This window comes from Acomys russatus, chromosome 27, assembly GCF_903995435.1.
Source record: "Acomys russatus chromosome 27, mAcoRus1.1, whole genome shotgun sequence".
In the NCBI taxonomy this organism is placed as follows: domain Eukaryota; kingdom Metazoa; phylum Chordata; class Mammalia; order Rodentia; family Muridae; genus Acomys; species Acomys russatus.
In genome coordinates, this window is record NC_067163.1 from 57,920,785 (window position 1) to 57,942,859 (window position 22,075).

At 48.7% G+C, this 22,075-nt stretch overlaps 1 protein-coding gene across 1 annotated transcript; it reads left to right on the forward strand.

Moving 5' to 3' along the window:
- The first annotated feature begins 32 nt into the window (after nucleotides 1-32).
- Nucleotides 33-20,121, forward strand: Calr3 (calreticulin 3). Its single transcript, XM_051169683.1, has 9 exons — nucleotides 33-156; nucleotides 257-358; nucleotides 8,019-8,222; nucleotides 12,935-13,029; nucleotides 15,437-15,625; nucleotides 17,010-17,105; nucleotides 18,280-18,411; nucleotides 18,820-18,912; nucleotides 19,980-20,121. The coding sequence occupies exons 1-9, from the start codon at nucleotides 66-68 to the stop codon at nucleotides 20,118-20,120; spliced, it is 1,143 nt and encodes a 380-aa protein (XP_051025640.1). The 5' UTR covers nucleotides 33-65; the 3' UTR covers nucleotide 20,121.
- Nucleotides 20,122-22,075: the final 1,954 nt, after the last annotated feature.

Consider the following 22,075-nt stretch of genomic DNA (forward strand, 5'->3'; position numbering starts at 1 on the left):
CGGGGTCGTGCCCGGAGGGCGGGACAGACGCCTGAAGGCGGAGAGCGGAAATCTTGCATGCAGCCATGGCCCGGGCTCGCGTGTCCCTGTGGGCCATCTGCATGCTGCGCCTGGCGCTGGCCACTGTTTATTTCCAAGAGGAGTTTCTAGACGGAGGTGAAGGCGATTGCCGTGGTGGCAGGTGGCCTGTGTCCATCGTCCGTGCTCTCGACCCCGTGCACTTTGCAGCGTTAACCCTCCTGTCTCCCCCTCACAGAGCACTGGAGGAACCGCTGGGTGCAGTCCACCAATGACTCCCAGTTCGGGCATTTCAGAATCTCGTCTGGAAAGTTCTATGGGCATAAAGAGAAAGACAAAGGTTAGTGTAGAATCGGGAGCAAATAGACCGCAGGGCACCCTAACAGCGCACCACCCGTTCAAGCTGGGACACTGAGGCACATGTAGAGTTTTCATTAGTTTAACTTTGTGTGTGGGGTATATTGGTTTTAGCTTTTGAGACAATCTTTTTTTGTTTGTTTTGTTTTGTTTTTGTTTTTCGAGACAGGGTTTCTCTGTGTAGCCTTGGCCATCCTGGACTCACTCTGTAGACCAGGCTGGCCTCGAACTCACAGCGATCCGCCTGCCTCTGCCTCCCGAGTGCTGGGATTAAAGGCGTGTGCCACCACACCCAGCTCTTTTGAGACAGTCTTATATAGCCCCAAAAGACCCTAACTCCCAGCAGTGCTCCTGACTCCGCCTCCCAAGGGCTGGTTACTGAGTTTGCGGCAGGTAGGGGGGCTGTGGAGCCTGAGTGCTGGCTGGAATGACAGCCAAGGTGCTGAGGAAGTCTCAGAAAGTGCTGGAGAGACAGCCAGGTCAACAGGAACGACTGCTGTGGCGTTTTTTCAGTAGTTGCTCAAGATCACCTCACTTCACGAAACAAGGCTCTGTACAACCTGTGATCCCAGCACTCCAGAGGCTCTGTGAGGCAGGCAAATCACAAGTTCAAAACCAACCTGGCTCTATAGTGAGCTCTGGGCCACCCTAAGATACAGTCAGATCCTGTCACACACAAAAAAGGGAGGAAACCAAAATGAAAAAAATGGGCTCAGCAGGTGAAGGAGCCTGTGGCCAAGCTTAATGACCTGAGTTTGATTCCCAGAACTGATGGGGTGGAAAGAAAGAGCCTGTGCCCACAAGTCAGTTGTCCTCTCACCTTTGGTACTTGCCTCAACCCCACAAAATAAATAAATGTAACTTTTATTTTTATAATTTTAGCTTAGCTTAGTTTAGAGTTTTGGTTTTTGGTTTTTGGTTGTGTGTTTTGGTTTGGTTTTGGTCACTGAAATCTACCTGTCCCTTCCTCTGCCTCTTGAGTGCTGGGATTAAAGACACGCACCATCAGAGCTGTGTTTGCCTAGCTGGCATGAAGGCCTGAATTCCATTTCCAGTATAGCATAAGTGAGGTGTAGTGCACATTCAAGAGAAAATAGCAAGAGGATTAAAAGATCAGACTCATCCTTAGCTACACTGTACACTGCAAATTCAAGGACAACCTAGGATGGACGAGACTTTGTCTGGAAAAAAAACCGTTGGTTTAGCTGAGACAGGCTCTTTCTAAGCAGCCCAGGTGAGCCTTGAACTGCAGAGGCTTCTCCCTCAGTCAGCCCCATGCTGCTTTCACAGGTGTGAGTCACTGTGCTTGGAAGTTTTTTTTGTTGTTTTTGTTGTTGGTTTTTTTTTTGGTTTTTCGAGACAGGGTCTGTGTAGCCTTGGCTGTCCTGGACCCGCTTTGTAGACCAGGCTGGCCTTGAACTCACAGCGATCCACCTGCCTCTGCCTCCCGAGTGCTGGGATTATAGGCATGAGCCACCACGCCCGGTTTCGTGCTTGGAAGTTTTATTGAAACATCCGTAACACAGATGAAACAGTCACGGCTGAGCATTTATATATCGATACATAGTTGACCCTTGGGTGTTACAAAGTAGTCAAAGACTTGAGCAAGAGACCCAGCGGCCTGCTTAGTCTAAAGTATCTTACAGCCTCGCACCAGGTTGCGGCTAGTCTTGCTTAGCTTGCACAGAAACTGGGTGTGGTGACAGCAGGAGGAAGCGGGAGGGAGAAAAATTCCAGCTAAGAGGCCAGTCTGGTAGCAAACACCTTTAACACCAGCACTCAGGGAAGACAGGTGGATCTCTGAGCTTGAGGCCAGCATGGTCTACATAATGAGTTTCTTTATTTGGTTGGTTGGTTGGCTTGGTTTTTTGAGACAAGGTTTCTCTGTGTAGCCTTGGCTGTCCTGGACTCACTCTGTAGACCAGGCTGGCCTTGAACTCACAGCGATCCCCCCTGCCTCTGCCTCCCGAGTGCTGGGATTAAAGGCGTGCACTACCACGCCCGGCTCTGGTTCTGTTTCTTAATTAAACTTTATTATACAACCCAACTAGCTTACACAAGAAGGAAAAAAGGTTAAAGGGACAAAAGAGTGAACCTTCTGGTATTTGTTCCACGGGACGGGTCCTTAGGTGTCTCTCTGGTCTTGGTACGTGTGTGTACATGTGAGTGCGTGCCCGTGAGTGCGTGTGTGTATTTAATATTACTTATTTTATTGATGTGTAGAATGTTTTGCCTGCTTGTGTGTCTGTGCATCTACTGTGGATCGTGAGGAAGTCAGAAGAGTGCATTCGATCCCCTGGAACTGGAGTTACAGTCAGTTGTGAGCTACCATGTGGATGCTGGGAATCAAACCCAGGTCTTTTTCTTTCTGGCACTCACTGTGTAGACCAGGCTGGCCTTCAATTCACTATGTACTCCTAGCTGTATTTGAAATAGGGTCTCACTGTGTATCCCCGACTGGCCTCAGCCTCCAGAGTGCTAGGATGTGACACATGCCTACACAGTGAAAGCTCTTCAGGTGACAAGGGAAAACAGATGCGTTAGGAACTGGCCACTATGACTACCTGTCATAGCGGCACTCTTGAGGTGGAGACAGGAGAATGAGTTTTTGTTGTTGTTGGGTTTTGTTTTTTATTTTTTGAGACAGAGTTTTTCTGTATAGCCTTAGCTGTCCTGGACTTGTTTTGTAAACAAGTCCTGAACTCACAGCAATCCGCCTGCCTCTGTCTCTGGAATACTTGGATTAAAGCCATGAGTTGCCACCACACCAGCCTTACCTTCATGATGGACCATGAGCTGTAAAATAAAATAAACCTGTTAGGGTCTGAAAAATGCTGAAAGACCCAAGCCACAAAGAGCATTTATTCTACAGAAACCTAGCATGCTGCTGACCCTGAGGTGAGCTAGCAGGCGCCTTTTAAAGGTATTCAAGGGAATTCCAAGGGGGTTAGATATTATTTAATGTGATTGGAGCATTCAAACAGAAAACAAAACAAAACAGGGGCAAATTGAAAAGATATGGGCAACCTTAGTCAGCAGTCGTGAATTAATCACAAGACAAGAAATCTCCAAGCCAGTCAGTCAGTGGTGGTGCACGCCTTTAATCCCAGCACTTGGGAGGCAGAGGCAGGTGGATCGCTGTGAGTTCGAGGCCAGCCTGGCCTACAAAATGAGTCCAGGACAGCCAAAGCTGCACAGAGAAACCCTGTCTTGAAAATTTTTTAAAAACAAAAAACAAACAAAGCAAAAAGTAAGAAATTTTCAGACCAGCAGTAAATCATCCTTAAGCAATTAGACCAGCAGTAAGTCAACCTCAAGCAATCTTATCTTCCTCTGGCTGGGTGGCTAGGCCATCTCTGATTGGTTGCCCATTTTCTGCAGTATTCCCAGTAACTGCTGAGCTCATTTCTGAGGACTGTTATAAGCTAACAAGAAACTGAATCCTGTCATAGAGTCCACTAGACTTATTTAACCAGGCCTTCTCATCCCCCCCTTGTCTCGTGTACCTAAATCAAATCTTTGGTTTTATGACCAGTATACAAGGGGTTGCTTTGTGCCCTCAAAACCATAAGTTTGACATTATTAATGTACTCTTGGACAAGCATGAAATAAAGTCTGTCATGTAAGAGGACAAAGCATGACCAGAAGAAACAACTAAGGACCTATTTTCTCATATGCCAATAGGTAACCATGTGTCCCTTATGCCAGAGAGTTGCCCTTGACTTAGCATTTCAGCCTATAAAGTGAGACTACGGGCAACGCTATTCTCTTAAGTAACTTCTTCCTGCTGACATTGGGGATGCTGTTATGGGGCCTAGGAAGGCTGAAAAGCTAGTCAAAGGCTGTACAATGGGACACTTATCAGAAGCATCTGTTCAGCAGATCCAGCTGATGAGACAGGGAACAGTCACATCAGCTGGACTGGTTTACATCAGTTTCCTGCAGGTCCAGTTATCAGCAGCAGCTTGCAATCCACAGGTGATCCCTGGATGGAGTCTGTTAGCCAGGTCTGCTGAGACAAATACAGACTAGGGACAGAAGTTAAAACTGTGTCTTTACCACAGTTGGAGTCGGCTCTTTCCTGCCTTTGAAACCTTTGAAAAGCATGAACATTCTTTTCCCAGTCCATAAGGCTTGATATACAAATTGGACAGACACATTTTTAGCATGATGAGAAGCACCCTTAAGTCTATATTTAGAAGTCAACCTAAGAGAAATTAAAATCTTGAGCTTGTGACTAACAAGCAGGCACGGATCCATCAGTTTATCAGAACTCTATTGATCTAATTTCTATATGTCTTAAATCACTTTCTTATAGCTAGCTCTACAACTTGCATTCATGTACCTTAAAACTAATTCTAAGACCCTCCAACCTTCATAACTTGCACCTACCAACCTTTAAACACTTTCTTTTTCTTTCTTGAGACAGGGTCTCTCTATGTTATCTTGGCTGTCCTGGACTCACTTTATAGACCAGGCTGGCCTCAAACTCACAATGATCCGCCTGCCTCTGACTCCCGAGTGCTGGGATTAAAGGTGTGCGCCACCACACCCTGCGTAAACACTTTCTTAGACTCTCAAATACTTTCGATTCTCATATTTTAAGCTTTTGTATCCTCAGACCCCACATAAACTTTTCTATCCAGCTGTTCACCAGGAGACACAGGAAGTTGGTTACTGGGAACAGTCATCCAAATGAAGACTAGTAAAAAGTTATACTGAAATCTGTTTACCTTCTAACATGAAGCCTGTGAGCAAGGCAAGCCCATTTGCCTTTTTAAATAATAGAAGAGACCTAGCCCCCAGTAGTTATAACTACCTAATAAATTGACTTATGAACTAACAGCAGATCTAATTGTCCTCTAGCTGTCAGCTACCACTAGCTGAGCCATCAGTGTGATCAGAGACCTGAGAAGGATAAATTGTAACATAGATGAATTTATGTATCAATTAAAATGATAGAGATGAGCCAGTTGTGATGGCGCCTGGTCTACAAAGTGAGTCCAGGATAGCCAAGGATACACACATAGAAACTGTGTCTCAAAAAAGGCCGGGTGTGGTGGCACACGCCTTTAATCCCAGCACTCGGGAGGCATAGGCAGGCGGATCTCTGTGAGTTCGAGGCTAGCCTGGTCTACAAAGTGAGTCCAGGACAGCCAAGGCTAACACAGAGAAACCCTGTCTCGAAAAAAAAAAAAAAAAAAAAAAAAAAAAAAGCCCCAAAATAAAATAAAATAAAATGACAGAGATAACTAGTCATATCCCAGTACCTAGACAGTCTTCCCATGATCCTCCTGTGTTTTTCATGGCACCATGGGCAGAGACATTGTGGCCATCAGGCACGGAAGACAAAAGGCTGTTTTTCTGTGGGAGAAAAACACGTGAGAGACTGACCTGACCTTGTTGCAGCAACATGAGACAATGAGTCTCCATTGTCCAGTTTTGTCCACAGTACAGGCTGGACCCAGCGGCAGGCAGTGTTGGGGCAGTCTTTCCCAGTGGTTAGAATACCACAGAACAGCATTGAAGTCATCTGCTGTTGTGCCCCAAATCTTTTCAGAGACCTTAGGGAGTTACTACTAGGATGTGGTAGTCTCTGTCATAATTAATTTAAGTATATTTAATGCCATATCCAGCAGATCTCTGACAAGCTTGAAGGTTAGCATATCTGAGCTTAATCCTTGTCTGTCTTTAGTTATCTGCTCTAAACTATATCTTCCAAACATAAAACAATGTTATGACTTATAATCCGCAGATAAGTGTTTGAGGACCATTTCTGAATTGCTTGTTTCCAGCTACGTATTGACTGATTAATTTAGAAAACACCTGTGATTAACTGAACTGATACCTAACAAAAGTGTAATTATCCTAAACCTTTTTTTTTTTTTTTTTTTTTGTTTTCTGAGACAGGGTTTCTCTGTGTAGCCTTGGCTGTCCTGGACTCACTTTGTAGACCAGGCTGGACTCAAACTCACAGTGATCTGCTTGCCTCTGCCTCCCAAGTGCTGGGATTAAAGACGTGCGCCACCACTGCCCGGCTTTTTTTTTTTTTTTTTTTTTTTCTTTCTTTCTTTCTTTCTTTCTGATAGTAGCTTTCAAAAGTGGCATTCCTATCTACTCCCCACCCCCATCCCTGCTCTGACCTCCTCACCCAAGCCATAGAGCACTGGAGCTGGAGCTTGCAGGAAGCAGGGAGTGCCACAGCTGACTTAGTGTCCCTTACCAGGAAGAATTTAAACATCATGCCAGGCATTGTGGCATGCGCCTTTAATCCCAGCACTCAGGAGACAGAGGCAGGTGGATTTCTGTGAGTCTGAGGCCAGCCTCGTTTACAAAGTGAGTCCAGGATAGCCAAGGCCACACAGAGAAACCCTTTGTTTCTCTTAAGGAAGCAAAATTAAGATTTTACATATTATGCTTAGAGGTGTGTGTGTGGTACAAGCACAGGTGTGTGTGGCCATGGATGATTGAAGAGACCAGAGAGGACCTGGTGTCAGGCTCTGTCACTCGCCTCCTTATCCCCTTAAGGCAGGGTCTCTCACTGGCTGTGGAGTTTGGGGGTGGCAATTGTGCTCCAACATCCTCCTGTGTTCAACACACACACACACACACACACACACACACACACACACACACACAGTGAAGTTGCAGACATGTGCAGCCACACGTAGCTTTTTATAGATTTTTTTTTTTTAGGTGAGCCCTGGGGATTGAAACTCAGGTCCTCTTGCTGCCACCCCAGTGGCCATCTCTCTAGCCCCTGCTTTTTACATGTGTGTGTGTGTGTGTGTGTGTATGTGTGTGTGTACATGCCAAAAAAACACATGTTGCAGTCAAAGGACAGCATGTAAGAATCGGTTCGCTCCATCAAGCTTAGACTGGGCAGCAAGCACCTTGCCCTGCTGAGACTTATTATGGGTGTGTTGTGTTGATTTTGAGACAGGGCTTCATGTAGCCCAGGCTAGCCTCAAATTGCCATGCAGCTGAGGCTGACTTCAAACTCCTGCCCTCCTCCACGAGCTTGGACGTGAGCCACCACTCCCGCTTTATATGGTGTGGCGCATGGGACCTGCCTCATGCACACTAACTGAGCCACATCCCCAGGGACGTAGGCGTGGTGGGACTGCGGGTGTGGCTCCGAGGGAGAGCCAGTGCTAAACATGAGGCAGGTCCTGTCTTCCATCTGTCCCCAGTATTAAAAATCAATAAAATCAAAAAGACCTTGCTGGGTTTGGTGGCGCATGCCTTTAATCCCAGCGCTCCAAAGGGAGAGGCAGGAGGATCTTTGTGAGTTCAAGACCAGCCTCGTCTACAGAGAGAGTTCCAGGCTAGCCATACCCTGTCGCAAACAAACAAACAAACCAAAAAAACTAGCAAGAGAGTCTTTTTGTAAATTACGTGTGTGTTTGTGTGTGTGTGTGTGTGTGTGTGTGTGTGTGTGTGTGTGTGAAGAGCAGGCCTTTCCTGGAAGAGAATGTGTTAATGGTGTGCATGTGGCACACTGTGTGAGTGCCTTGTGCAGACGGTCAGTGCAAGCGCGACCTCTGTTACTGCAACGCGAGCTTGAGGTGGCTACGTTGTGGGGTACACTGTTGTGGGGTACACCGTCGTTCTGACTCCCTGGCACGCACTTCTGTCGGAAGGCCTGCAGACGACCCAGAACAGCCGCTTCTACGCCCTCTCGGCGCGCTTCCCGACCTTCAGCAACAAAGGGCGGAACCTGGTGATCCAGTACACGGTGAAGCACGAGCAGAAGATGGACTGCGGAGGCGGCTACATCAAGGTCTTCCCCTCCGACCTGGACCAGAGGGCTCTGAACCGGAACTCGCAGTACTACATCATGTTTGGTGAGTTACGGGGATCCCCAGTGGCTCCAGCTTCACCCCACGCTCTGCAAAACCAAGGTTTGTAGCACTGTTAAACCACCCACTGCAGGCTGAGCCTTCTCAGGCCTAAGCATCAAAATGCCAAAGGCCACAGATTCTGAACCTGGATTTTTCTTTTTCTTTCTTTCTTTCTTTTTTTTTTTTTTTCAAGACAAGGTTTCTCTGCGCAGCCCTGGCTGTCCTAGACTCACTTTGTAGACCAGGCTGGCCTTGAACACACAAAGATCTGCCTGCCTCTGCCTCCCGAGTGCGTGTGCCACCACGCACCCTCCTGCTGTTAGTGAGATGGTCAATCCTCGCTTCCCAGCACCCAGCAGGGGGAGGCAGGAGGCTTGAGAGTGTGGCGCCAACCTGGCCAGACAACAAGAGCTTGCCTCAGAGATTCAAATCAGCGACAAGGTTTGGGGTTTCAGGGGGGACACTGGGCAGCTGAAATCAACATAAAATATCTCCAGACTGTCAGGTAAGGGACGGCGGACTTCCTGTTTACTCTGAAAGACTTGCCGCGTGGGCTGGGGCGGGGCTCCGTGCTCTATGCTTGCCCAGCACACAGGAAGCTCCAGGACACACGATGGAGGCATCCGTCAGCCATATGGCCGGGTTTTCACGGACCTGCCTGAGGTATAAATGATGAGGAGGCTTCTAATACAGTTTCAAGATTGGGCTTTTCACTGGGGCGGCCTCCTCTCTGCTCCTGCTCACGTTCTGCTCCCTCCTGTGTCTGCTTCCGAAGGTTACACCCTCCCTCCTCCACGCATCCGCATCCCTCTCTCCCCCACACCCTCACACTTCCCGCCAAGAGAGTGGCTGTGAGCTATTTTTTTGTTTTGTTTTGTAGGTGGTGTTGTTTTGTTCTTTAGAGACAGAGTTTCCTCTGTGTAGTCCTGGCTGTCCTGGACTCTCTTTGCAGACCAGGCTGGCCTCAAACAGCGATCCTCCTGCCTCTGCCTCCCAAATGCTGGGATTAAAGGCGTGCGCCACCATGCGCCTGGTTGTCAGCTCTTTATTTTTATTTTCTTAAAGTATTTATTTACTATGTATACAGTGTTCTGCCTGTATTTGCACCTGCAGGCCAGAAGAGGGTATTAGATCTCATTATAGATGGTTGTGAGCCACCTTGTGGGTGCTGGACATTGAACTCAGGACCTCTGGAAGAGCAGTCAGTGCTCTTAACCACTGAGCCATCTCTCCAGCCCCTCAACTCTTTATTATAACCAATTAACAGCAAGACACAACTCCAGAACATCTTTTAGATTGCTTTTGGCAAAGAGGACTGTTACAAATAGGAAGCTGGTGATGGGCCATAGAAATGTGGATATTATCAGCACTTAGCTCTCTGCCAGCTACAGAATTAATAGTTGGAAATACAGGGACACACCCTCGTACAAAACAAGGAGGGTCACCCCAACAATCCTAGCTCTTGGGAGTTTGAGGCCACCCTGGGTTATAAATGATACCCTGTCTCAAAACCTCCCAAAAATGTAGAAAGTAAAATAAAGACTGGGGTGCTGGCTCTGTGGGTAATTATATTTAATTTCTGATCCCCAGAACCCACATAAAAAGGCAGGCCAGGCAACACTGGAAGGCAGAGACCAGCGGAACCTGAGAACTGTTCTGTTGGCCAGTGTAGCTGACAGGAGCGGCTTCCGCTCAGTGAGAGCCCTGCCTCAAGGGCTTAAGCTGGCAGCTGATAGAGACAGCCTGAAGTCTTCCTTCTGCCCTCAGCATGTACCCCAACCATGCAGAAGGTTCTGTGCATTCATGTGTGCACCACACATGCACCATGCAGAATGTTCTGTGCTTTCATGTGTGCACCACACATGCACCATGCGGAATGTTCTGTGCATCCATGTGTGCACCACACATGCTCCGTGCAGAATGTTCTGTGCTTTCATGTGTGCACCACACATGCACCATGCGGAATGTTCTGTGCATCCATGTGTGCACCACACATGCACCATGCAGAATTTTCTGTGCATTCATGTGTGCACCATACATGCGCCATGCAGAATGTTCTGTGCATTCATGTGTGCACCACACATGCACCATGCAGAATTTTCTGTGCATTCATGTGTGCGCCACACATGCACCATGCAGAATGTTCTGTGCATTCATGTGTGCGCCACACATGCACCATGTAGAAGGTTCTGTGCATTTATGTGTGCACCACACATGCACCATGCAGAAGGTTCTGTGCATTCATGTGTACGCCACACATGCACCATGCAGAGTGTTCTGTGCATTCATGTGTGCACCACACATGCACCATGCAGAATGTTCTGTGCATTCATGTGTGCGCCACACATGCACCATGCAGAATGTTCTGTGCATTCGTGTGTGCGCCACACATGCACCATGCAGAATGTTCTGTGCTTTCATGCGCCATACATGCCCCATGCAGAATGTTCTGTGCATTCATGTGTGCGCCACACATGCACCATGCAGAATGTTCTGTGCATTCATGTGTGCGCCACACATGCACCATGCAGAATGTTCTGTGCATTCATGTGTGCACCACACATGCACCATGCAGAAGGTTCTGTGCATTCATGTGTGCGCCACACATGCACCATGCAGAAGGTTCTGTGCATTCATGTGTGCGCCACACATGCACCATGCAGAATGTTCTGTGCATTCATGTGTGTGCCACACATGCACCATGCAGAAGGTTCTGTGCATTCATGTGTGCGCCACACATGCACCATGCAGAAGGTTCTGTGCATTCATGTGTGCACCACACATGCACCATGCAGAAGGTTCTGTGCATTCATGTGTGCGCCACACATGCACCATGCAGAATTTTCTGTGCATTCATGTGTGCACCACACATGCACCATGCAGAATGTTCTGTGCATTCATGTGTGCGCCACACATGCACCATGCAGAATGTTCTGTGCATTCGTGTGTGCGCCACACATGCACCATGCAGAATGTTCTGTGCATTCGTGTGTGCGCCACACATGCACCATGCAGAATGTTCTGTGCATTCATGTGTGCGCCACACACGCACCATGCAGAATGTTCTGTGCATTCATGTGTGCGCCACACATGCACCATGCAGAATGTTCTGTGCATTCATGTGTGCACCACACTTTCACCTTTCACTGAAATGAAATAAGTCCTTTGGGCTCTGCTGTAGCCCAGGTGGTGAGTGCTCACTTGGCTGCCATGAGCCCCCGCTGGGCTCCATTCGCACCACTGTAAAAAATTAGAATGGTGAGCCGGGCGTGGTGGCGCACGCCTTTAATCCCAGCACTCGGGAGGCAGAGTCAGGCGGATCGCTGTGAGTTCGAGGCCAGCCTGGTCTACAAAGTGAGTCCAGGATGGCCAAGGCTGCACAGAGAAACCCTGTCTTGAAAAACCAAAAAAAAAAAAAAAAAAAATTAAAATGGCAAAAGTAGCACAAAATGCCTTAGCTCTTTTTGTGCTTTTTAAAAATTTGGCTCTCGGCTGGGCTGTGGCGGTGCACGCCTTTAATCCCAGCACTCAGGAGGCAGAGGCAGGAGGTTCTCTGTGAGTTCAAGGCCAGCCTGGTCTACAGAGTGAGTCTGGGACAGCCAAGGCTACACAGAGAAACCCTGTCTGCAGTGGGGGTGAGGGTGGGGATGGAGGTGGGGGTAGGATATTTCTTATTTCATCTGTTATTTGTTTGTTCATTTACAGGGTTTCTCTGTGTAGCTCTGGCTGTCCTGGACTCATTTTGTAGACCAGATGGCCTCAGACTCAAAGATCCACCTGCTTCTGCCTCCTGAGTGCTGGGATTAAAGGCATGAGCCAACACGACCAGCCACAAAACAATCTTTTAGGAAACAAATTATTGCTGGACATGGTGGCTGGCACAGACCTATAATTCCAGCACTCGGGAGGCAGAGGCAGGTGGGTCTCTGAGTTACTGGCCAGCCTGGTCTACAAAATGAGTCCAGGACAGTCAAGGCTACACAGAGAAACCCTGTCTTGAAAAACCAAAAGAAAAAAAGAAAAGAAAAGAAAGAAAGAAATTATTGCTAGGCAGTGCTAGTGCACGCCTTTAATATCAGCACTCAGGAAGCAGAGGAAGGCAGATCTCTGAGTTCGAGGCCACCCTGGTCTACAGAGTTAGTTCCAGAAGAGCCATGCCTACACAAAGAGACCATGTCTCAAAACACTAATATATATATATATATAATTTTTATATTTTTATAACAAGAATAAGTTATTGTTGTCATCACTGTTCTCACTTGTGCAAGGCAGGCATGTGCTACATATGTGGAGCTCAGCGGACAAGGTGCAGACGTCAACTCCCTCTTTACACCTTGTGGTTCCCAGCAATCTAACTCATGTCCTCACCCTGGGGGGACAAGTGACATTACCTTTTCTGAGCCATCTCTGCAGCTCATTGTGTTGGTCCACGTGTCACCCAGGCTGGCCTGGAACCGGCCATCTTCCCACCTCAGCCTCCCAGTCCTGTGGCCACAGGAGTCTGACACCACCAAGTTGGATTCACATTGGGCCCGAGGTGACATTAGCAGGAAAGAGCTGGTTACCAGAGTTTTGCTTCAGGGTCCCACGGTAAAGTCAGGGACAGACACGGTTGCTGTTCTGGGTTCAGGGAGGATGCTTGGCCTTGTGTTTCTGTGTGCTGGCACAGCCTGGGAGAAAATTGAGTGTTCTTTTGTTCTGCTTTGTTCTGGTAGGACCTGATATATGTGGATTTGATGTTAAGAAAGTTCATGTCATCTTATATTTCAAGAATCAGTATCATGAAAACAAGAAGCCAATCAGATGCAAGGTGAGCACATTGACGTCACAGTGAACACTCCTGCCATCTGCCCCTCTCCCTCCCCCTCCAGCCTCTCCCTCTCCCCTCCCCCTCCCCTCCCCCTGCCCTCCCTCCCCTCCCCCTGCCCTCCCTCCCCTCCCCCTCCATCTCCTCTCCCCCTCTCCCTCCATCTCTTCCATTTCCCCCCATTCCTTTACCTCCCTTTTATTCCTCTTTCCTCCCCCATTTTGGTTTTTCTTTTCTTTTTGGTTTTTCGAGACAGGGTTTCTCTGTGTAGCCTTGGCCATCCTGGACTCATTTTGTAGACCAGGCTGGCCTCGAACTCACAGCGATCCGCCTGCCTCTGCCTCTAGAGTGCTGGGATTAAAGGTGGGAGCCACTAGCATTAGGTTTAGATTTGGCTTCTAAGACAGACGCTGGCATAAGGCAGGTTGGAACAGGCTACCTAGAGCTGCCAGATCTGTGACTCTGAGTAGAGAGACATTGCCTCAGTGTGGAGGGTGGACAGCCATCAAGGCAGACATGTGACCTCGACCCCTGCTTTCTACATGCAGGCACATACACATCCAGGTGCCTCTGCACACATGTACATGAATGCACACATATGTGGTGCATACACATGAAAAAAAAGAAATGGAAGCCGGGCGTGGTGGCGCACGCCTTTAATCCCAGCACTCGGGAGGCAGAGGCAGGCGAATCGCTGTGAGTTCGAGGCCAGCCTGGTCTACAAAGTGAGTCTAGGATGGCCAAGGCTACACAGAGAAACCCTGTCTCAAAAAACCAAAAAAAAAAAAAAAAAAAGAAAAAAAAAGAAAAAAAAGAAATGTACAAAGGGCTGGAGAGGTGGCTCAGAGGTTAAGTGCACTGTCTGTTCTTTCTTTTATTTATTTATTTATTTTTGTTTTTAGAGACAGGGTCTCTCTGTGTTGCCTTGGCTGTCCTGGACTCGCTTTGTAGACCAGGCTGGCCTCGAACTCACATCGATCCACCAGCCTCTGCCTCCCGAGTGCTGGGATTAAAGGCGTGCGCCACCAGGCTCAGTGCACTGCCTGTTCTTCTAAAGGTCCTGAGTTCAATTCCCAGCAACCCTATGGTGGCTCACAACCATCTATTATGAGATCTAGTGCCCTCTTCTGGCATGCAGTTGTACATGCAGGCATAATACTGTTCAAATAATAAAATAAAATTTAAAAAACAAACAAACAAACAAAAACCGAGCTTGATGGTACATGCCTTTAGTCCCAGCAGTTGGATTCGAGGCCAGCCTAGTCTACAGAGTGAGTCTGGGATAGCCAAGGTTACATAGAGAGACCCTGTCTTGAAAAACAAAAACAATACCAAGAAGAGACTTGATACCCTATGAGCATATAAAGGGGGAGGAAGTCCCCCTCAGTCACAGTCATAGGGGAGGGGGGTAAGGGGAAAATGGGAGGGAGGGAGAAATGTGAGGATACAAGGGATGGGATAACCATTGAGATGTAATAAGAATAAATTAATAAAATAAAATTTAAAAAAAGAAAAACAAAAAAGATCAGAGTGGCCTTGAACTCATGGAGATCTGCCGTCTTTTGGTTCCCAAGAGCTGGTACTAAAGGTGTACACCAACACACCTAGGAAAAGTGACAGCTTTTAGTTAGCTGTACAAAGCTGCCTTCTGTGTGCTAACTTTAAATGCATCTTTGTGTTCTGTCCACTCAAAGGCAGAGAAAATTTCCCAAGAATATGAGCAAGTATGAGTACATGTGTGGCTCGGTGCATGAGGTCACTGTGGTTCAGAGCATGAGGTCACGTGTGGCACAGTGCATGAGTTCACTGTGGTTCAGTGCGTGAGGTCACGTGTGGCATGGTGCATGAGGTCACATGTGGCATGGTGCATGAGGTCACGTGTGGCACAGTGCATGAGTTCACTGTGGTTCAGTGCGTGAGGTCACGTGGCTCAGAGCATGAGGTCATGTGTGGCATGGTGCATGAGGTCACATGTGGCTTAGAGCATGAGGTCACGTGTGGCATGGTGCATGAGGTCACTGTGGTTCAGTACGTGAGGTCATATGTGGCTCAGATCATGAGGTCACGTGTGGCCTGGTGCATGAGGTTACTGTGGCTCAGAGCATGAGATCACATGTGGCATGGTGCATGCGTTCACATGTGGCACAGTGCATGAGGTCACGTGTGGCACAGTGCATGAGGTCACATGTGGCTTGGAGCATGAGGTCACATGTGGGACAGTGCATGAGGTCCTGTGTGGCACGGTGAATCAAGGAGGAGGCCCCCCAGCCATGTGTCGCAGAGTGGGTTTTGCCGGCGTGAACATTATGGGCTTTTCCCCACTGCGCTGTCTCCCACCCCTGGCTCCTGCTTTACAGTATACAATAGACACACAGTAAAAGGCACCTCCCTCCCTGTGGCCTTTGTGCAGGTTGATGCCTTCACTCACCTCTACTCTCTGACCTTAAGGCCAGATCTTTCTTACGAGGTAAAAATTGATGGCCAGTCCATTGAATCCGGCAGCATTGAGTATGACTGGAACCTGACGTCACTGAAGAAGATGGAGAAGACCTCCTCGGAGCCTCCGGACTGGGGGCAGGTGGAGGGCAGCGAAGCCCAGGTAGGCGAGGGCAGCTGAGGAAGCCGTCCCACCTGGCCACCGGAGGTCAGGAGCAGGGGGATCACAGGGCTCCAAACCAACATCACTCGCCTCTGGCCTGCGACTTCCTGATCCCTTAAGTTTGAGGTTGAGTCTCTTGGCCTTGAGGCGCAGTTTCTCTCCCGCCCTTCCGAGCCCCCACCCTAAGAACAAGTCCTCCCACACCATAGCCACAACAAACCCCACAGAAACACAAGCCGCAGTGTGCACTGGCAATCCTATGGCCTTGGTGAGTTAGTTAAGGTTACAAACTCCATAAGCAAGCAAGGTGGGCAGGAAAGGGTTTACTCGGCTTATGCGTCCACAGTCAATTTGTCATCCGAGGAAGTCAGGACAGGAAGTGAGGCAGGACCCTGGCGGCAGGAGCTGACGCATAGCCATGGAGGGTGCCGCTCGCCACCTTGCTCAGCCTGCTCGCTTATAGAACCCCGGACCCCAGCCCAGGGATGACACCACCCACAGCGGCCCCCTCACGTCAATCACTTATGAAGAAAATGTCCTACAGGCCTGCCGACAACCTGATCTTTAAAATAATTTTTTTGTTTTGTTTTTGGAGGCAGAGCTTCTCTGTGTAACAGCCCTGGCTGTGCTTGACTCACTTTGTAGACCAGGCTGACCTGAAACTTAAAGAGATCCGCTTGCCTCTGCCTCCCTGAGTGCTGGGATTACAGGTGTGCACCACTGCACCTGGTTTAGAGATCTTTTCTTTCTTTCTTTTTTTTTTTTTTTTTTTTTTTGAGACATGGTTTCTCTGTGTAGCCTTGGCTGTCCTGGACTCCCTTTGTAGACCAGGCTGACCTCGAACTCACAGGGATCCACCTGCCTCTGCCTCCCGAGTGCTGGGATTAAAGGCGTGTGCCACAATGCCCGGCTTAGAGACATTTTCTTAATTGAGGCTCCCTTCTTTCAGAGAGTTCAAGTTTTACGTGAAAGTATCCAGCACACTTGGAGACCCTGCCAGTGAGTAGGGAAGGGCGTTGTGACAGGAGTTAGGGACCTGCCCGCCTAGTCTGTTTCTAAGTATTTTCTGTTCAGATGCTAGTGCCCATCACCTTCTGTAGGCCACCTGGGCTCCACCCCAGCCCTATTGAGCATGCGCGCTCCCTAAGCGACCCCCCCAACCTAAAGAGTTTGCTGGGGGTGGCAAAATGGCTCAGTTCCCAAGCCATGAGGACCTGAGTTTGACCCCCAGAATCTACATGGTGAAAGGAGAACTGACTCCAGGAGGTTGTCTTCTGACCTCCACATGTGCACACTTGTAGAATAGAAGTAATAAAATAGTTTACAACAATTTCCTGTTTCCCAGCATGCCTCTGGCATCACGCTTTCCTTCCTGTCTTTGTAGGGTTGGGAGAAGCACTTCCTGGATGCGGGTGCCAGCAAGCCGAGCGACTGGAACAGTGAGCTGGATGGGGACTGGCTGCAGAAGCCACCATACGAGGTGTGTGGCTTCTTCCTACAGTGAGTCTGGACCCTTGGGATAGTCGCCCCGCCCTACCTGCGCTGTGTGTTACACAAAGTGAGAGTGACCTGGCAGGGCAATTTCTTTTTGGTTTTTGGTTTTTGGAGACAGGGTTTCTCTGTGTAGCCCTGGCTGTCCTAGACTCACCCAGGCTGGCCTCGAACTCACAGCAACCCACCTGCCTCTGCCTACCAAGTGCTGGGATTAAAGGTGTATGCCACCACGCCCAGCTCTTTCTTTTTCTTTTCTTTTCTTTCTTTTTTTTAATTCTGGATACAGTATTCTTTCATCAGATCTCATTAGATGAGCCACCATGTGGTTGCTGGGAATTGAACTCAGGACCTTTAGAACCACAGCCAGTGCTCTTAACCTCTGAGCCATCTCTCCAGCCCCCTCTTTCTTTCTTTCTTTTTTTAACATGTTTTTTTTAAAGATTTATTTATTTATACTTTATACAGTGTTCTGCCCAAATGTGGGTCTACACACCAGAAGAGGGCACCAGATCTCATTGTAGATGGTTGTAAGCCACCGTGTGGTTGCTGGGAATTGAACTCAGAACCTTTGGATAAACAGCCAGTGCTCTTAGCCTCTGAGCCATCTACCCAGCCCTTAAATGGTTTTTCGAGACAGGGTTTCTCTGTGTAGCCCTGGCTGTCCTGGACTCGCTTTGTAGACCAGGCTGGCCTCGAACTCACAGGGATCCACCTGCCTCTGCCTCCCGAGTGCTGGGATTACAGGCATGCACCACTATGCCTGGCTTGAGGTGGGGTGCTTTTCATTAAAAAAAAAAAAAAAGTTTCAACGAGGTCAGGGAGGCTAAAAGATTTGTATGACACTGAGTGGTGGTGCACCCCTTTAATCCCAGCACTCGGGAGGCAGAGGCAGGTGGATCACTGTGTGTTCAACACTAGCCTGGTCTACAGAGTGAATCCATGACAGCCAAGGCTACACAGAGAAACCCAGTCTCAAAAAAAGAAAAAACCAAACAACCACAACAAAAACTAGACCAAAACAAACAAAAAACTTTTATAAGTTGCAGTGAAATTATGGAACCTTAGCCCTTGGTGGGCTATTGACCTTTGATAGGAAAATGAAAATGAATGAAGCATTTCCCACACCTGTGATCTAAGCCTGGCTGGTGTCTGCTTTGCAGGATGGCCTGAAAGCCAAGGGCATTGACAGAGACGTGTGGCTGCACCAGAAGATGAAGCCGGCCAGCTACCTGACGCAGTACGACCTCTCGGAGTTTGAGAACATTGGTGTCATCGGTCTAGAGCTGTGGCAGGTGACCTGGCTTTTAAGTTTGCTTTACTTTAATAGCTCTGGGCTGGACCTTACTGTGTAGCCCAGGCTAGCCTGGAACTCATGTCCTCCTTCAGTAGGGGTGAGCATGGCCTTTCACAGCCCCATCTACCCCTCAGTTGGTGCCCACTACCCACACTTAAGTGCTAGCAATGTAAGCCTGGTGGTCCTGCATAGGAAGGGAGTGCTTCCGTCTGTGGGCCAGCCCGAGCTACAGTCAGCCAATGGCAGCTGACCATGGATGTCCTACGGAGCTAAGTACCCCTGATTGTGGATGTGGTACTGAGCTAAGTACCCCTGACCATGAATGTGGTACTGAGCTAAGTATCCCTGGCCATGAGAAAAAGTTGTGCATCTCCCACCACCAATGAAGGCCTCCTTTCATCCGCAGGTGAGATCTGGAACCATCTTTGATAACTTCCTGATCACAGATGATGAAGAATATGCAGACAGGTTTGGCAAGGCCACCTGGGGGGAAACTAAGGTAGGTACAAACTAGAAACTTTTTTTAAAAAGATTTATTTTTTATTATGTATACAGTGTTCTGCCTGCATGTACACCTGCAGGCCAGAAGAGGGCATCAGATCACATGATAGATGGTTGTGAGCCACCATGTGGTTGCTGGGAATTGAACTCAGGACCTCTGGAAGAGCAGTCAGTACTCTTAACCTCTGAGCCATCTCTTCAGCCCAGAAACTTTTGTTTTTTTTTGTTTTTTTGAGCCAGGGATTTGCTATGTAGACCAGGCTGACCTCGAACTCTTAGAGATCTGCCTTCCTAAGCCAGATGTGGTGGCTCACGCCTGTAATCTCAGCACTTGGGAGGCAGAGGCAGGCGGATCTCTGAGTTTGAGGCCAGCCTGGTCTACAAAGTGAGTCCAGGACAGCCAAGGCTACACAGAGAAACCCTGTCTCGAAAAAACCAAAAGGGGGGGGGGGAGCGCGAGCACTGCCTTCCTCTACCTCCAAGAGCTGGGATTGAGACCTGTGCCCCATTCCAGCTTTCTTTCGTTTTTTTGTATGTAATTGTGTGTCTGTGCACATGAGGGCAATGCCCACAGAGGCCACAAAACAAGACCATACTGGGCTCTCTCAGAGCTGCAGTCACAGTAGTTGGGAGTTGCCTAAGCTGCGAACTGAGCTCGGGTCCTCTGGAGGAACGGTGTGTGCAAGCCATCCCCCGGGCGCTTGTTCTTTTGAGAGGGAAGGAAATTCACTCTTGTCTGTCTCCACTCCCCCAAGCAGACACATGGCAGCACCTGTCTCTTCAGTGGTTAACTTTTACCTATTTAGAGACAGGGTCTCATGTATTCCCAGACTGGCTTTTACCTTGCTGTATGGTCAAGAGTGACCTTGGACCTGTGGTCCTTGGGCCTGTCTGTCAGGTGTGCACTACCGTGCCCTGGATTTGTTCTGTACTGGCTGTCAAGTCCAGTGCCAGGCAAGCATGATCAACTGAGCCACAAGCACTCTGCCAACTGAGCTATCAGCACTCTGCTCTATGAGCCCCAGCCCCAGCTCCAGCCTGTTTTATTTTTGTCCCTTCTTTCAGGGTCCAGAGAAGGAGATGGATGCCGTACAGGCCAAAGAAGAAGTGAAAAAAGCCCGTGAGGAAGATGAGGAGGAGCTGCGGACGGGGAAGCCTCATAGGCACAACCACTTCAACAACTTTCACAGGCAGAGAGAGCTGTAGTCATGCACACTGGCATGCTGATGACTGGCCCAGCCTCCACCCCACCTTAATACACATCTGAATGGTCACGTCTGCATGGTCATTTGTCCTGTGAGTGGTGGAGTCCCCATATCCTCCCCTGCTGGGGGATGATCTTTGGGCACTGTGTATTCAGATGCTGATTTCTGTGCCAAGAGATCTGGTAGAGAGACCTAACTATACCTTAAAAGAGATGCTTAACAGGGGCTGGAGAGATGGTTCAGGGGTTAAGAGCACTGGCTGTTCCTCCAAAGGTCCGGAGTTCAATTCTCAGCAACCAAATGGTGGCTTACAACCATCTATAATGTGACCTGATGCCCTCTTCTGGCCTGCAGGTGTACACACAGGCAGAACACTGTATATATAATAAATAAGTAAATCTTTAAAAAGAGAGAGAGGCCAGGTGGTGGTGGTGCATGCCTTTAATCCCAGCACTCGGGAGGCAGAGGCAGGAGTTCAAGACCAGCCTGGTCTACAAAGTGAGTCCAGGAAAGCCAAGGCTACACAGAGAAACCCTGTCTCGGAAAACCAAAAAAAAAAAAAAAAAAGAGAGAGAGAGAGAGATGCTTAACAAACAGAAAGGGGTAATAAAGACACCCCCTCCCCCTAAGATAGATTATATAATGCTTTATTAACTTTATATTTTTTAAACGCTAAAGATCAAAACACATTTGCTGCTGAGATATTGGTTTATGGAAAAAAATCTGCTGAACTAAATCAACCTGTTTATATTAAGGATGTCTTAACTTCAGAATGGAAGGCAGGAAATGTGTTAAATTGGGGAAGAGGTTTTTGCCTTTGTTTCTACAGACTATGAGTACCTTCAAAATTCATAAAGTTTAGATTTGACCAGGGGAGACCTCCTGGAAGTCTTGACTGAAGACATGAAGGAAGAAGCCAAGAAAAACAAGACAGGTGACATGTGAACTGCTGTTCCATCTACATGGGAACAGCGCTGAGACTGGCTGAGACCGTGCGTCTGCATAGCCAATACATCTTGTTTGTTTGTTTTCCGAGACAGGGCTTCTCTGTGTAGCCTTGGCTGTCCTGGGCTCAGTTTGTAGACCGAGCTGGCTGAGAACTCACAGCAATTCACCTGCTTCTGCCTCCTGAGTGCTGGGATTAAAGGCGTGCGCCACCACACCTGGCCCTGATACACATCACTTTTAAGACAAATGTTTCTGTTATGTCTGTGTGGATGCAGCTGGTCACACAGCATCCAGAGTCAGGATGAAGAGATGCTTACCTCACTTTTTCCTGTTTCATTAGCCCTAGATTCCAGCACATGGAAGGGTGGGGTTTCCTTCCTCTGCTCAGTCTAGAAATTTACAGTTTCACCCCAGAGCTCTGTCCCCTCTGTGATTGTAGATCCTGTCAGCCTGGTGATCAGGATCTATCACAACTACCTCAAGAAATAAAACCAAGTGGGATCAGCATGGTGGTGCATGCCCTGCATTCCACACGTGCATCAGCATGGTGGTGCATGCCCTGCATCCCACCCGTGGATCAGCATGGTGGTGCATGCCCTGCATTCCACATGTGCATCAGCATGGTGGTGCATGCCCTGCATTCCACACGTGCATCAGCATGGTGGTGCATGCCCTGCATCCCACCCGTGGATCAGCATGGTGGTGCATGCCCTGCATCCCACCCGTGGATCAGCATGGTGGTGCATGCCCTGCATCCCACCCGTGGATCAGCATGGTGGTGCATGCCCTGCATCCCACCCGTGGATCAGCATGGTGGTGCATGCCCTGCATCCCACCCATGGATCAGCATGGTGGTGCATGCCCTGCATCCCACCACTTTCGCTGTGAATAAGGGTGTCCTACGGGGCCGACAAGATGGCTCAGTGGGTAAAGACACTTGCCACCAACACTAACAACCTGAGTTCTATCTCTGGGTCTCATGGCGGATGGGGAGACTGAACTTCTGCA

Excerpts from the sequence above, each read along its gene's own strand:
- Calr3 (XM_051169683.1), top strand. The coding sequence starts at position 66 with ATGGCCCGGGCTCGCGTGTCCCTGTGGGCCATCTGCATGCTGCGCCTG. Across the intron at positions 13,030-15,436 it reads AGAAGCCAATCAGATGCAAG|GTTGATGCCTTCACTCACCT; the intron begins GTGAGCACATTG and ends GCCTTTGTGCAG. Across the intron at positions 17,106-18,279 it reads TGCAGAAGCCACCATACGAG|GATGGCCTGAAAGCCAAGGG; the intron begins GTGTGTGGCTTC and ends TCTGCTTTGCAG.